Genomic DNA, 14188 nt, shown 5'->3' on the forward strand with positions numbered 1-14188 from the left:
TGATAACACTATTGAAGTGAACCTCACAGGTGTCCGGTGGAAATTCTGCACACCTGAACGAGTCTGCCCCGAACTAAGATGGGAAACCCGAAGAAGAGCGTTTATAATCTGATAATGGAATCTCATTGATCTGATGATGATCACATTCAAAATATTCCACCTACAAAACATCCAAAAATGACACGTGTACCTTACAGGATTATTGAAATGAGGTGCTGTCTTATGTTTTCCCCACATGCCATACAAACAAAATTCCCTTGATGTTATTTACCGTCATAAGACAGAACATATTAGTTTTACAATAATGTAAGCCATGCACCATATAAAATATTACAGAGATAACGATCAAAATATCTCTTTATACATAATATACATAAACTTTATTTAGTTTAAAAGAAAAGCTCACCTAAGAATGAAATGTCAATATTTATCAATGTCTTTTGTTATTTTATGACAGAGATGGCAGATGACATATTCATATTTGGGTGTACTGTCACTTTAAGAAAGTTTAACCCACTTATTACAATATTTACAAAGGCTTTTTACATTTGAACAGATGCATTGCTTTCTATGAATGTATTATATGAAGCAGGAAAAGTGACACTGTTTTCCTCTTAATCCTCTTTTGGTCGAAATGAAACTGGTTTTGTCAATCACCCAAAGGAGATAAATAAGGAAGTGTTGAGGAGAAATAGAAACAATCCAAAACTGATGATTATTTTTGGAAAAAATATACAAGACTATAAAAAACGAATATGTTTTGATCCACCATCTTAGCAACAAAACAGAAATGTTCAACTAACACACCCATATTTGGATCGCGCTGGGAAGTGTCAATCAACGCGTTTCCTTATCATTTATGAATTCCCCGTTTCTTCATGCTAAAATTAACTTTGAAGACACAATCTCAGGGATGCAATTGTTTTTTCCAGACATCATTTACCGGATGCCTGATGATTTCAGGTCCCGTGAGGAAACTCGAGCGAATCCGGATCGACGGAGTTCTTGAACGAAACGAAACAAAACCACCCGAGCGGATTTTTCAAGTTGAAGCGAGACGAGCTTCAAAAGAGCCGCGCAGCACGTGGCTCTTACGTCACAGCTTAAAGACCAATAGAAAGTTAAAACCAAGATATTAGACAAACACCGAAGATCAGGCTCGTGGTTCACACACTGCTGTTCATCCTTACAAGAGTCACACACATTCAGATCAGTAAGTAACGATCTTCATCATTATATTCTGCACTAACACAAATAATCTTGAGTTTTACATTAGATTAACATGTTGTGACACTCTAGAATAGTGTGTTGTTTGTAATGTTGTTTAACAGTTTCTATGTGGTTTGTTTGTTTCTGTGTGGTTTTCATGCCATCTTCATGTCTGCAGTGTTTACATTTATCAGATGCAGTGCATTTAATACAATATACAGTATATATATTTAATAATTGTACGTTTTCCCCTTTTGAATCAAACAAATGACATTGAAATTTGTTAGTGTCGTGCTGTACAGAAAGAATGTTTCAACTTGTTGAGGTATTTTCTGTTTGTGTAGCGATGTCATTGTGTACACACATCACGGACAATATATTGCATTCTTTATTCGACCCTATAGTAACACGTTAAAATGCTTGCTTATTATTGTAATATTGGGATCGCATGAATTCAGACATTTAAACATGTTATAGAGGCTGTAAACAAGGTTTTACAACACCGGTTTGATTATGGTCTAGATTAGATATCATTTATAAATCATACAATGGAATTATCATACAATACGTTTTTTTTTATATGTGCTATGAGATCATTTAAATCATGTTGGAGTACCATATAAAGTATTTGAACTTGTATATAGCTGCAGTATTAACTATCATGATATATATATATATATATATATATATATATATAAGTACAATAGTCTGATGTCATCACTGTGCTGTGTTACAGTTTTATATTGACATATTCAAAGTTCACTTATCTTAAATCTTAAAGTAACTCTGTATGTAAGTCTGATCTGATGCACACAAGAACGCTTTGCTGCAGATTGTGTGCGCGCGTGTGTGTGTGTGTGTGTGTGTGCGCGCGCGCGTGCGTGCGTGCGTGCGTGTGTGTGTGTGTTTGTGTGTGCGCGCGTGTGTGTGTGTGTGTGTGCGCGCGTGCGTGTGGGAAGGGTAAACCCTACGGGGACAAAATGTCCCCACAAAGATGGCAATATCCAAAACCCTTGTCCTTGTGGGGACATTTTTTGGTCCCCATGAGGAAACAAGCTTATAAATCATACAGAATGAACTTTTGTGAAAATTTAAAAGAGCAGACAGTTGTGTGTGATTGTTAGGGTTAGGGGGAGGGAATATGATACACAGTTTGTACAGTATAAAAACCATTGTGTCTATGGAATGTCCCCATAAAACATGGAAACCCAACATGCGTGCGCGTGTATGTGTGTGTGTGTGCCTGTGCGTACCTACAGAAACTGACTTTTAAAAATAAACCCGAGAAGTTTTCTCTGTAAACGTGTGACAGCTAACCCGAGTCTTCCCTATTTGTGTTTTCTTAACTGTATAGAAAGTATTGGTGTGGTATGTGGTTATAATACAGGTATGTGCAGGGGTGTCTATATCCAGAGCGCTGTTTGATAAAACCATGACATTCATGTAACAGAGTTTACTTTCCCCGAGCTGTTCCTAAAGTGAGTCACTGAACCCCGAGATACCCGACGGCTACTGGAATTCATTCTGAAACTCAAAACCAGAGCACTTTTTTATTATTGTGCGATCCATCATGTCAGCTCTTTGTGTGTTGTTTGTGTAAACGTGTGGGTGTTACCTGGGGCTGTTTTTTAAACTTACACAATCTTTTATTTTTTTGCTGTGACAACCTACAATAACCTGAAGGGAAAGTCAGAAGTTTCCTGCATGTGCCACAGTGATTCCTATCATTATTATTAATATGACTTAGCATGATGATATGATCTGTGTGTCATCTGTGGGGAAAACACTTCTTTACACACAGAAACGTAGACTACAGTTGACTCATTTTATTAGGTGATGCTATAGACGGTATTGTCAAAGGTTCAAAGGTTTGAAGGACACACCTGCAGCTGCTCATTCTTTATTTCTTTCTATAGTCCATGTTTTTTGAGTACCAGTAAGGTCATCAAAACTATGACATAGCACAAACGGGTATCATGTTGTGACGCAATTTGACATAAAGGAGATTTTCATTGTATGCACTCCCACAGTGTTGAAGGAGTTTCTGCTGGGTCGTTTTTAAACCGGGTAAAATATGGACGAACTCAAACGTTGGTTTAAAAGAACTAGAAAATGTTTAAATGGGTTTTAGTGTTTTCATCGGCTTGAAACAACCCGCCATTTCTTTACAGTGCTTTTTCTTTTCTATCTCTTTAATAGTTTAAGAAAGTTTGGAAAATACATGTGCAGACAGAGTCAATGTATGTTTGTCTACAAAACCAGTTGGAAGTATTTTAGGATTAAAGTCTCTTTATTTCCATTTCAATTTTTTGAGAACTATCGCCCTATTTGTGCTTCGGCATGAGATGATGGTGCACATCTGCCAAATGAATAATCTTCTCGAAGCTTAGAATCCCACATACATCGAGCAGGAACACAAATATGCTTTGTAACTCTTATTAATGCAGCTTGTGATTGTTCTTCATTTGCATTTGAGGAAGCGAGTTGTTGTTTTTCTGTGAAATGCTGATTCACTTCAGCACATGAATCAGCAGATTCACAGAATCACACGACACGTCTTCATTACCTTTTCATGCTGAGCTTCAGGATCTTCTGCCGTTTCAGATCGATTTGTTTTTTTTGCCCACAGGAGGCGATGAGGGAGACGCTGGTGTTGGTGTTTCAGGCTCTGCTCTGGCCCGCTGTCTCAGGTCTGGCTCAGATTCATCTCTCTGTTTTCTCTTGGATGAGATCTTACTGTGAACCCATTCCGATGTTTTCATCCTGCTCTCATTTGCGTTTTTATGTCTCCTATAGGAGAAACATGTAAGAGAAAGTGAGAACATAGTGTAAATGTCTTCTTTTAGATGCTGTGAGCTATGAATGAAATGGCATTTTCATCTGGGTGTTAAAAGAAATTAAACTTCCACCTTTGCAAATTTACCATGGTAAAAAAGGGACGGTTCACCCAAAAATTCAAATTCTGTTGCCATTTACTCACCCTCTAAACCTGTGTAAATTTCTTTGTTTTGCTTACCACGAAAGAAGATATTTGGAAGAATGTCAGTAATATCATCCCCCATAGAGGGAAAATAAATACAATGGGAGTCAATGATGGATGAGATCTGTTTGGTTACTGGCATTCTTCAAAATATCTTCCTTTGTGTTCATCAGAACTAAAAAACGTGCACAGGTTTGGAACTATCCGAGGGCGAGTAAATGATGACAGAATTGACATTTTTTGGGTGAACTGTCCCTTTAAGTAACTTGTTATTTTCAGCAGTATAAAATGCTAATCAAAGAGCGTAGTTTGACGTATATTTGACTCTTTCTCCCTTCAGCCCTGTTCACAGTTGAGAAGGAGCAGAGTTCATATGAGGCACGGCTACACGATGACATCAAACTCGTGTGCACGTTCTCCAAAGTCAAAAGCCTTTCTGACCTCCACGTCATATGGCGCAGAATCGAGCCGAAGCCCGAAGAGGAGGTCTACAGATACAAGAGAGGCAGAAAAATGCAGAACTTCACCCACCCGGACTTCAGAGAGCGAGCTCATCTCATCCACGAGCAACTGAATCAGAATCGAGCTGTATTACAATTAAAAAAGCTCAGGATCAAAGATTCAGGAATATACCAGTGCATCGTCAAAGTGGGAGATGATGGAGACTACGATGGGGACTACAAAGACATCACGCTCAGTGTTACGGGTGAGTCTCAATCATGTGTTGCGTGCTTCGGTTATCCATCACACAAACGCTCATCATCACTGTCGTCTGTTTCTCTGTTTCCAGCACTTCACAATCCAGTCAAGAAAAAAGTGCAGAAAACCCAGTTAAAAGACGAAGTGGAACTGTCGTGTGAGTTCGAGGGATACCCGCTGGCGCAGATTCTCTGGAGCGACGGACAGAACATAAACCTCACGGAGAAATCCAGAAACAGCACACGCTCCACCAATGAAGATCTCTTCAACGTCACCACTCGACTGGCGGTGAGACGAGACCTCTCGAGAAACTACACCTGCTCCTTCCTGACGGAGGGGCGAGTCAGACAGACGGCCACTTTCCTTATTCCCCGTGAGTTTGACATTTATCTTTTAGAAACACTTTGAAAGTGAAACGTGTAGGATGTGACATCCACAGAAACTCTGTCTATCAGCCCACTCGCTCTTGTTTTCCGTCGCTGATGATGATTTGTGTGTGGGGAAGATTTTCCTTGACAGCGCGATGAGGGATTCCCCCGGGGCGAGAGGGCGTATGATATGACAGAGATAAAGACAAAACAGATTCTTCCGATGAATAAAGAGGCGTGAATGTATTGCTGTGTTTTTCCAGCAGACTTCAGATCAGACTGTGTGACTTAATACAGTAGAGTGACTATAATGTTTTCCCGAAACCAAGTGTTTATTTTTTAAATAAAATAATTTTCTGTTTAATAAAATACATCTTTTTTTTCTTCTGCATTGCTCAAATGCAGATGTGATTTGTGTAAGATGTAAATATTTTATTGCAATCAAATCTGAATATCCCTGTAGTTTTATAAAACGTATTTGAAACAGATTCTGGCTCTAAAATGGCAATTATTTCTTTCAAAACTGACAGCGTTAATATCATTTTACATTTCAATAAAAGGATTACTTTGGTAAAACAATTTCCTTGGATTTCTGCATTCCAGAAAACTGTGTCACATGGAAATGTAATGTTCATTTCTCGTTCTGAAGAAAGGAGTGTAATGTTTGATTTTGTTTCCAGATGAAATTCCTTCCGGTTCTTCTCATCAGTATGTTTGGATCGGCGCTGTGGTGGTTGTGTTACTGGTCATTGTCTTCGTCTCCATCTTCCACCATAGAAGAAAACACAGTACGTCAAACGCATTTCCCATGATTCCATCATCTGTTTACTGGGATACTTTTGCTGTTTTAAATATACCGCGGTATTACCATGTTTTGTGTTACGTTACGGTAGGACTTGGAGTACCGTTTAAAAGCCCTGGAACACAAATAGGGGAATCATTCATCGTGTAAATGCTTGTTTACATTTACGGAGATTCCATCATGGTTTATGACATATGCCGCTATCAGATACGGTGAGATTTACCAGGGTAGATTTCTGAGTCAGCTGTGTGTTTTCTGCAGGGGTAAAGTCATATGACAGTGAGTCATTCTCTTGGATTTTCATCTCACGCGCCAGCTTTAAAAATGTTTAAACCATGACATTTCATTGGAAGGTTTCAGTTACCTTTAAAGAATGCATTCCGCACACAGACTGAAGCTGAATAACGTCTGAAACAGGAATACACTTATTCACTCTCATACCCCATGATAACATATCACTGACTGACATCATAGCAGCAGTTGCTATGCATACACTGTGTTATCAGACAGATTGATGCCCTGATTCTGTAGAGAACACAAATGCTTTATTAACACCAGACAAGGCGTCAGAATCATTTCTCTGTGCTCCCTTAACATTCTCAGAACCATTCTGTTGCCTAAAATGTTCTTTATGAGGGTTAAAAACAGACTACAAAAAATCAAGAATAAAACGTTTGTTTTATAGAACATGATCTTTGGGGAGAAAGAACCATTGATTAAGAGAAATTAAATCAAACGAGGGTGTAATTGTTGGAGGTCTAATGTATGAATGTAGATTGTAGAGGTGAAATAATTTGATAAGAAGTGTTCGAGTTCATTTTGAGGTCTGCATAATATTGACTTTTGATTGCACAAATCTGAGCTCAGTTTGACACACTGTTGACATCTCTTCTGTGATATTTCTCTGTGACTCTTTTTCTCAGGAGAAATACCTGAGACGCGAATGAGACTTAAGCTCAAGTTTCCATTTGCTCTCCATTTAAAGGTCCCATTCCCCGCAAATGTGTCAACCTTTAGTTAGTGTGTAATGTTGCTGTTAGAGCATAAACAATACCTGCAAAATGATAAAGCTCAAAGTTCAGTGCCAAGCGAGATATTGTCTTTAACAGAATTCACTTTTCAAGGACTACAGAGAACGGCTGGAATCGGACCACAACCCTCTACTTCCCGGGTACATGATGTCACTATTCCGAGAGCTTTTATTAACCTCCGCCCAAAGGAATACGGCAAAAAAAGGGTGAGGTCTTCATCAGAGAAGAGGAAGAGCCGCTGGAGTAGTGTTTGGTTATCAGAGATCGTAATCATTTGACTGAGCTACGCTTTAAACTACTTTCACTTTCATCACAGTCCTCCAGCTGGTCATAAGAGTTCAGTGACACACATTCTAAGAGAACCAATGGTCAAATAACAGCTTCATGACTTTAACATCGGCTGTGAGAGCTGTTCTGTGTAACACACTGATATTGTGTGTGCGTGTGCACATACCTCTAAAACACTTCTATCAAACGTCCTTTGAAGTCCTGCTTGCAAATGTCTCCTAGTCAATCTGCTTGTTTTAATATTCAACTCGGGTCCGATATAAAAAAGCAAAACTAACGTTTCTGTTATTAGTGTTAATTAATATAACCTCTGTCGCCAATCAGTCCGGTGTCATTTCCCTCGCCAAATTGCGATCTCTAACAAAGATTGACGTTTGCACATGCACTAGCAGACCTCCGTTACACAACCAATCACGACAGACCTGGTCAGCTTTACCAATCAGAGCGTTTCGGAAGGAGGGATTTTATATAGACCGGAAGAAATCCAGTCGTTTTGTAAGAAGAGGGACAGCGGTGAACAATAGACTTAAAATATGTGAAATATAAAGCGTTTTTTGAAATTATAAACATGAACATCCACTGTTAAACACCCCAAAATCATAATCAAAGCCTCAAAAAACAGCAAAAGAATGGCTCCTTTAATCTCATTAATGTCTAAGACTGAGATATTAAAGAGAGGTGATGTGTGATTTTTCCTGTACGAGTGTAAACAGTAGAGTATCAGCTGACTCATGTGAATAACATCAGTCATGTGCTGCGTCACGCCTCGGTGAGAAGTCGCTCGTACGAGACCTGCTCATGCCTTCACAAACAGCAACAGAGCATCTGGAAACACAATGCAGAAATCACAGGACATCTGTTTCGATGCTGAATAACTTTTTCATGACGCGGCATCATAAGACCTCTCCACGCTGCATGGACAAACAGATTTTACAGTGCAATGTGTGCATTTACATTGAGTCATTTAGCAGACTCTTTTATCCACAGCGACTTACAGAGAATTCAGGGAGCAATAAAGCGATATGTCATACAGGAGCAATAAATTACTAGTTTCAACAAAAGCCAGACCACTCCCTGTTGAGAGAAAGAGAGAGGGTTAGTGTTTTTTCTCTCATTTGTCTGTCAAGTATTCACAGAAGAGATGGGTTGAATAATGTTGAATAAGGCATATCGGCATGACCGCGTTGTCTTTGCAATGTGATCACTGAAGGACAGCTGGTCATCTAATATGACTCCGAGGTTCCTGGCTGTTTTGAAAGGAGTGATTGGGGTATTGTCAAGTTGGATGGTGAGGTCGCGTTGCACCGTGGGGTGTGCCGGAAACACGACTAGTTCTTGGCAGGGTTCAGCTGGAGGTGATGCTCTTTCATCCAAGCTGAGATGTCTCTAGGCAGGATGTAAAAAAGGGAACATGACAGTAATCATGAAAATAAACATGCGTCAACAGATCATATTAATTACCATGCAAGAAAATTTGTATTTCCTCTATTTTTTAAATGAGCAACCGAGTGTGAATTCCACAGTCACATCTGCATGTGTGTTTATCTGTCGTCAGGTCAGAAAGACAGAAGAAATGAAGCATCAAAGTGCTCACTTCAGTTCCCACAAACCCCTGCAAACACCGACTGTGAGTTTCTTCACTTCTCATCTACTGATTCCATAGCTGTAAACATTATTATAAGAATGTAAAAAGAATGTGAGACAGTGAGGTTTGTTGTTGTTATATGACCAGACTGGACATTTAAAGAAACAGTTCACATGCAAAAATTCATTGTCATCCTTTACTCATTTCAAACATCCGTGACTTATGCTGTGAAACCCCAAATAACCTTTTTGAATGGTGTTCTGTGCTTCTTTTGCAGCTTTGTTGACAGTAAATGAGAACAGAGCACAGATCGGTGACATTACACGGGAAGGTAAGCCATTGCTTGTTATTCTGACCGTGTCTGTGATCCTGTTATGATTCATTGGCTGTGATCTAATGATAAAGCTTATGAGACTAACCAGGAAATATTCTAATAATAGAACTGATTTCTGCTCTTCGGTCACTGAGAATTTCACCGGGGCAGAGCTTTATTGTACTGTACAGTTGGGCAGCGTTGCGTTTACCACCACTGACTGCTGTCGTATCAGTTGATCACATGAAATGTTTAAGGGACGACAAATTCTTGCATCATTTTTTCCTCCTCATGTGGTTGTAAATCTGTATATGATTTTACTTCAGTGGAACACAAAAGAAGATATTTGGAGAAATGTCTCGGGTGGTTTGTGTCCATACAATTGAAGTCAATGAGGTTCAGTGCTGTTTGATTCTCGACGTTCTTCGAAATATCTTCTTTTGTGTTCTGAAGAAGAAAGAAAGGCATACAGGTTTGACACGACATGAGGATGAATATACAGAATTTTTATTTTCCCCTTAACAATGACCTTGGCGACGCCACTTGCCGTTGTGAAACCTTTGCTTGTGTGTACCATGCAGCATCATCGACAACCATAACCTTTATGATTGATATTGTGTTAACATTACACAGTGTATTGTGCTGTCATGATTGTCGACTTTGTCAGAATATAAAGCACATCAGAGCGTCTCATGTGATAGTGAATCATTGAGCTGATGATTGGTGGGTGAATGTTAGTCATGGAAAACGTGTTCTCTTTGACATTTGAGTGTGTGTTTGCCTTTTATTTGTGCAGAGCATGTGGAAAAACTTCAGACTCACAGAGACGCTCTGACACAGCAGTATTCACGACCGGTGAGAGATGAAGAACAGACCGCTGTTATACCGCAATAACACGCTGCCACGTGCGCTTTACGTCAGGTACAACACACACACGCACACACACGCACACACACGCACGCACACACACACACACACGAAACAGACGTTGTCAGTGTTTGCTTTATTTCATGTCAGCTTTCTGTGTTTTATCAGTGTTGGGTGTAACTAGTTACTAAGTAATTAGTTAGTGTAATTTAATTACATTTCCCTTGAAAAAGATAAAGTAAGGGATTACTCTTATTTTTCTGTAATTTAATTACAGTTACTTTTGATGTAATTGAACTAAATACTGTGTGATATATTCAGTAGTGGAAATGACAACAAGTATGCTTTAATGTATCCTTCGCACATTTGTATACTTTGGTCAGTTAATAAGAATAATTTATGTAGTTATTTATTATTTATTTGAATGAATTAAAAGAGCTGTTTCATGCCTATCTTCCTTGAATCAATTCTAATCAAGGTTGATAGGATATAGAGAGTAATTTGTACAGTAATCTAATTACACTATTGAATATGTAATTAGTAACTAGTAATTAATTACTTTTTCAGAGTAACTTACCCAACACTGCTTTTTATGCATTTTGTATATTAGAATAAAACCTACACTGCCTTTATATGCTGTAGTTTGTCCATTTTGTACCATTAATATTTTGGTTCATTTAAAGCAAATATTGTATAAATGTGCCCCCCGAACATCACTTTTGACCGCTGCATGTGTCTCAAACTCTTCACAGAATGGACAAGTCTGCTTGCATATTAATATCTCAATATGAACTGTATTGTCCACAATCAGTTTATAGCGCAATACTCTTTCTGTACATCATTTGTCTATTTTTATTTCACCAAAGTCGTGTTTAGTAAAAGCATCCAAGAAAAAGTTGACATTTAAATATTAACGGACATTCTTGTATTAAAGCTCAAGCATGTCATTTCTGCAACAATAACGTCACCAAACAAAATAGCAAAAATAAAGTTTACAAACAGATTACCTGAACACTCCCCTCGTCTTTCATTGGTCTGTACCTGTAGTAGTTAGCCCCACCCCTCAATCACATCATTGCAAAATTATTAGTTTGGATACCTATATATGTCTATACACAACATGCACACATTTAACTTTCTCCACTTTTTTATTTCAGATGCCAAACTCTGAACGTCACCTCAGTCTCGCCCGCTAAACATCAGACATCCTCCTGCTGGACAAACTGCGGCTCCGGCTGGTGGTGTTTGTGGAAGGGGAATTTTACTAGACGTCAGATGAAACATTCCTAATGAAACCCCATTAGATGTGTCTGATATCAGAGAGACGCTCCTGGGATCAGAGGATACAGCGAGAGAAACAGACTCTCAGGATGTTTCTAATGGAGCGTCAGACGCGATGTCACAGCCGAGAGAATATCCAGCCCTGCAGGACAGAGTTAGGATGATATTGAACCTCATGCCCAAATCAGACCAGCCTCAAACGTGACTTTACGAAGAACTGAAAGATGCATTTTCATACTGTACGTTATACATGCAGATTCAGAGCGGCATCTCTTTTCTCCTTGAAAATATGAAACGATGGAAAGAGTAATCTGGCTTCAGGTCAAAGTCATTTCACAATCTTGTTCATTTTATATTCCCAGAATAAGAAATGAGAACATGATAATGAAACATTATTGCTACATACTTCTTTTGTACTGCTGTTACAGGAATTCAGCCCGTCTGGAATGTTTACAACATTGAATGTCGCTAATAATACATTTCTCCATTGCTAACACACAATTCACCATTTTTTCACAACTATAAACCCATTCTCAGAACAATACACCAACTTCTACAAACCCCACACAAAAACCTCCTCATTTTGCAAAGGTTTAACCATGTTCTCGTTCAGAAAACACATAATATAATGAACTGAAGTGTCCAGATGTAATCTCAAAAAGCACACATTTGTCCATCAGTAAACATTGTGAACGGATGTCACACCAATCAGAACCTCAGGATGATATCGATAGGAGAACGGGTGATTGTAATAGAATGTAAAAAGGTAATAGAACCATCTACAGGGCAAAAATACAGTATAATTACAGTACACACTTTATATGAGAAAAATGTCACTTCTCTGTCTCCAGTAAACTGTAGCACGTGTACACCCTTAAAGTCATGATTGTCACGTTTATTTGTAGCATTTTTTACATTTTTGCAGAACTCACAAAATCAGAATACCAAGAAATTGCTTACGTATCCTGTAATGAAATTGGGCCAAAGGTACATAGGATGCCATGTTTATTTATATATTTATGCAATATGTTTTTTGGTTTTTGAACTTGTCTTGTCTCCTTTCATCTAAGATTACTCGACAGTCATTTTTTTCCCCTAAAGCTCATTGTTGCATTTTGCTCTTTCTGCACTCTTTTATGTTGAATATTGTAATAGAAGCGGCGATGTAAAATTACTCTTGAATCCCAATAAGAGGTTTTAGTAACAGTGTTTTGAATTGATCTCAGCAGCGACTGTGTTGTAAGGTGAGTGATTCTGAGCGCTTCTGTGTCATGTTTGTGGGAAAAGTTTGCATTTTCAGCAAGTTTGAATGGTTTTGAGTGGAGAGCTTCATATTCACCCGAAAATATGATGTTGAGGGAAGTTATGGATTTCTGTTTAGAGTTTCGAGAAAATGAGCCATAATTTCAAGAAATGTGTTTAACCAATCGAGGAAAAACTGTAACAATGTGTCAGATTAACAACGACTGTCCCATAAACCCTCTGTCACGGAAGAACATGTTTTTATAGTTGTGTTTTGTTCAAAGGTGAAAGTGAAAACTGTATTTTGGATGTCTTTTTTAAATAAAAGATTATTTTGTAATTCTTGAAGACCCGTTGGCCGTGTCTTACTGGTGTTACTTTCACTTTAATTCATGGTCCCGGATTTACTTTCATTTCTGAGAAATCACCCACAGGTTTAACTGGCAGTGAAAACGAGGAAGTGTGTGTTTCCCGCAAAGAGAGATCAGACAAAAGTCCTCAGGATAAGTTTGATCAGATGTAACACTCAAGAAGGAAACTAATCATTCTTGTAAAGTATTATAACACCATAAGAAAAAAAAGAGCTGAAATGTGTCCAACAGCACAAACCTATATTCAGAATAACAATGACACATCACATCTAAAATATTCAAAATGTATATCTTTTCGCTTAAAAACAAGAATGTAAGCCCATATTTGTTTATATATTTATAAATGTTTAGAATTCAGTGCACATGTTAGAACACATGTTGGGTTAAATCTAAAGTAACCAGATTAACGTTCAGTTTACATAAAGGAAATATTTTTGTCTGACATGCAAAAGGAACAAAGCCAAACATAATTACGGAGGTTTTCCCCGGGTTTCCTAAAGACAGAAAGACAGCAATTTCCTACTTCATGAATTTGCTTTGTAAAGGATAAAAACAAAGCAACCAGCCAAACAAACAAGAAAAAAAGGAAGAAATTCTTCTTTGCTTTTCTGCTTTAATCTGCACTAACATCTGCATTCAGTGATTCCCCTAAATGATCCTTCATTACCACATTCATGAAACACAAGTTGTTATTTAGTTATGGGATTCATTAAATCATATTTCTTGACAATCATTTAAAACTGGAAAGCCTGAAAAGCAGATCAAATATGAACATGTTTGCGAGTAAAGGCTCTTAAAATCAAAGTCAATGATGACCGTGACTTTGTGTTCAGAATAGAGTCACGCCAGAACACAACAGCAGAACATTGGCTGTCTTATCTTACTGCATTATTTCTGCAGTCTTGTTCTGCACATTACACACACATTTCTATAATTTCATGCATGGTTTGGAGAGTAATGTAAAGTTGTCTAATTAAAGAAGAAGATTATAAAGACATTCATGTACGTGTATCTGCAGCGTTTATGCGTTGAACTTAGTTTTCCAAACTCAGTTTGTTCATGATTTCTCACGTGAATATTTCAGAACTTGTATGTGAGTAAGAAATAGAAGTTCTCAGTAGACAACACATGTGACGTCAAGCAGATTTACGG

The 14188-nt window shown here is 38.2% G+C and overlaps 1 protein-coding gene across 1 annotated transcript; it reads left to right on the forward strand.

The window, feature by feature from the left end:
- Positions 1-1095: 1095 nt before the first annotated feature.
- si:ch211-241b2.5 (programmed cell death 1 ligand 1) lies at positions 1096-13013 on the forward strand. The gene is made up of 9 exons (XM_057360950.1): positions 1096-1213; positions 3839-3899; positions 4530-4895; positions 4980-5261; positions 5937-6044; positions 8933-9004; positions 9240-9293; positions 10072-10196; positions 11300-13013. The coding sequence occupies exons 2-8, from the start codon at positions 3845-3847 to the stop codon at positions 10167-10169; spliced, it is 1035 nt and encodes a 344-aa protein (XP_057216933.1). The 5' UTR covers positions 1096-1213; positions 3839-3844; the 3' UTR covers positions 10170-10196; positions 11300-13013.
- Positions 13014-14188: the final 1175 nt, after the last annotated feature.

The sequence above is a fragment of the Triplophysa rosa genome, linkage group LG19 (assembly GCF_024868665.1).
Source record: "Triplophysa rosa linkage group LG19, Trosa_1v2, whole genome shotgun sequence".
In the NCBI taxonomy this organism is placed as follows: Eukaryota; Metazoa; Chordata; class Actinopteri; order Cypriniformes; family Nemacheilidae; genus Triplophysa; species Triplophysa rosa.

What these genes read in the sequence shown, in the direction of transcription:
- si:ch211-241b2.5 (XM_057360950.1), top strand. Translation starts at nt 3,845, where the DNA reads ATGAGGGAGACGCTGGTGTTGGTGTTTCAGGCTCTGCTCTGGCCCGCT. An exon ending in GGCCACTTTCCTTATTCCCC is followed by an intron (nt 5,262 to 5,936) that starts GTGAGTTTGACA and finishes TTTTGTTTCCAG; the next exon opens with ATGAAATTCCTTCCGGTTCT. An exon ending in CCACCATAGAAGAAAACACA is followed by an intron (nt 6,045 to 8,932) that starts GTACGTCAAACG and finishes ATCTGTCGTCAG; the next exon opens with GTCAGAAAGACAGAAGAAAT.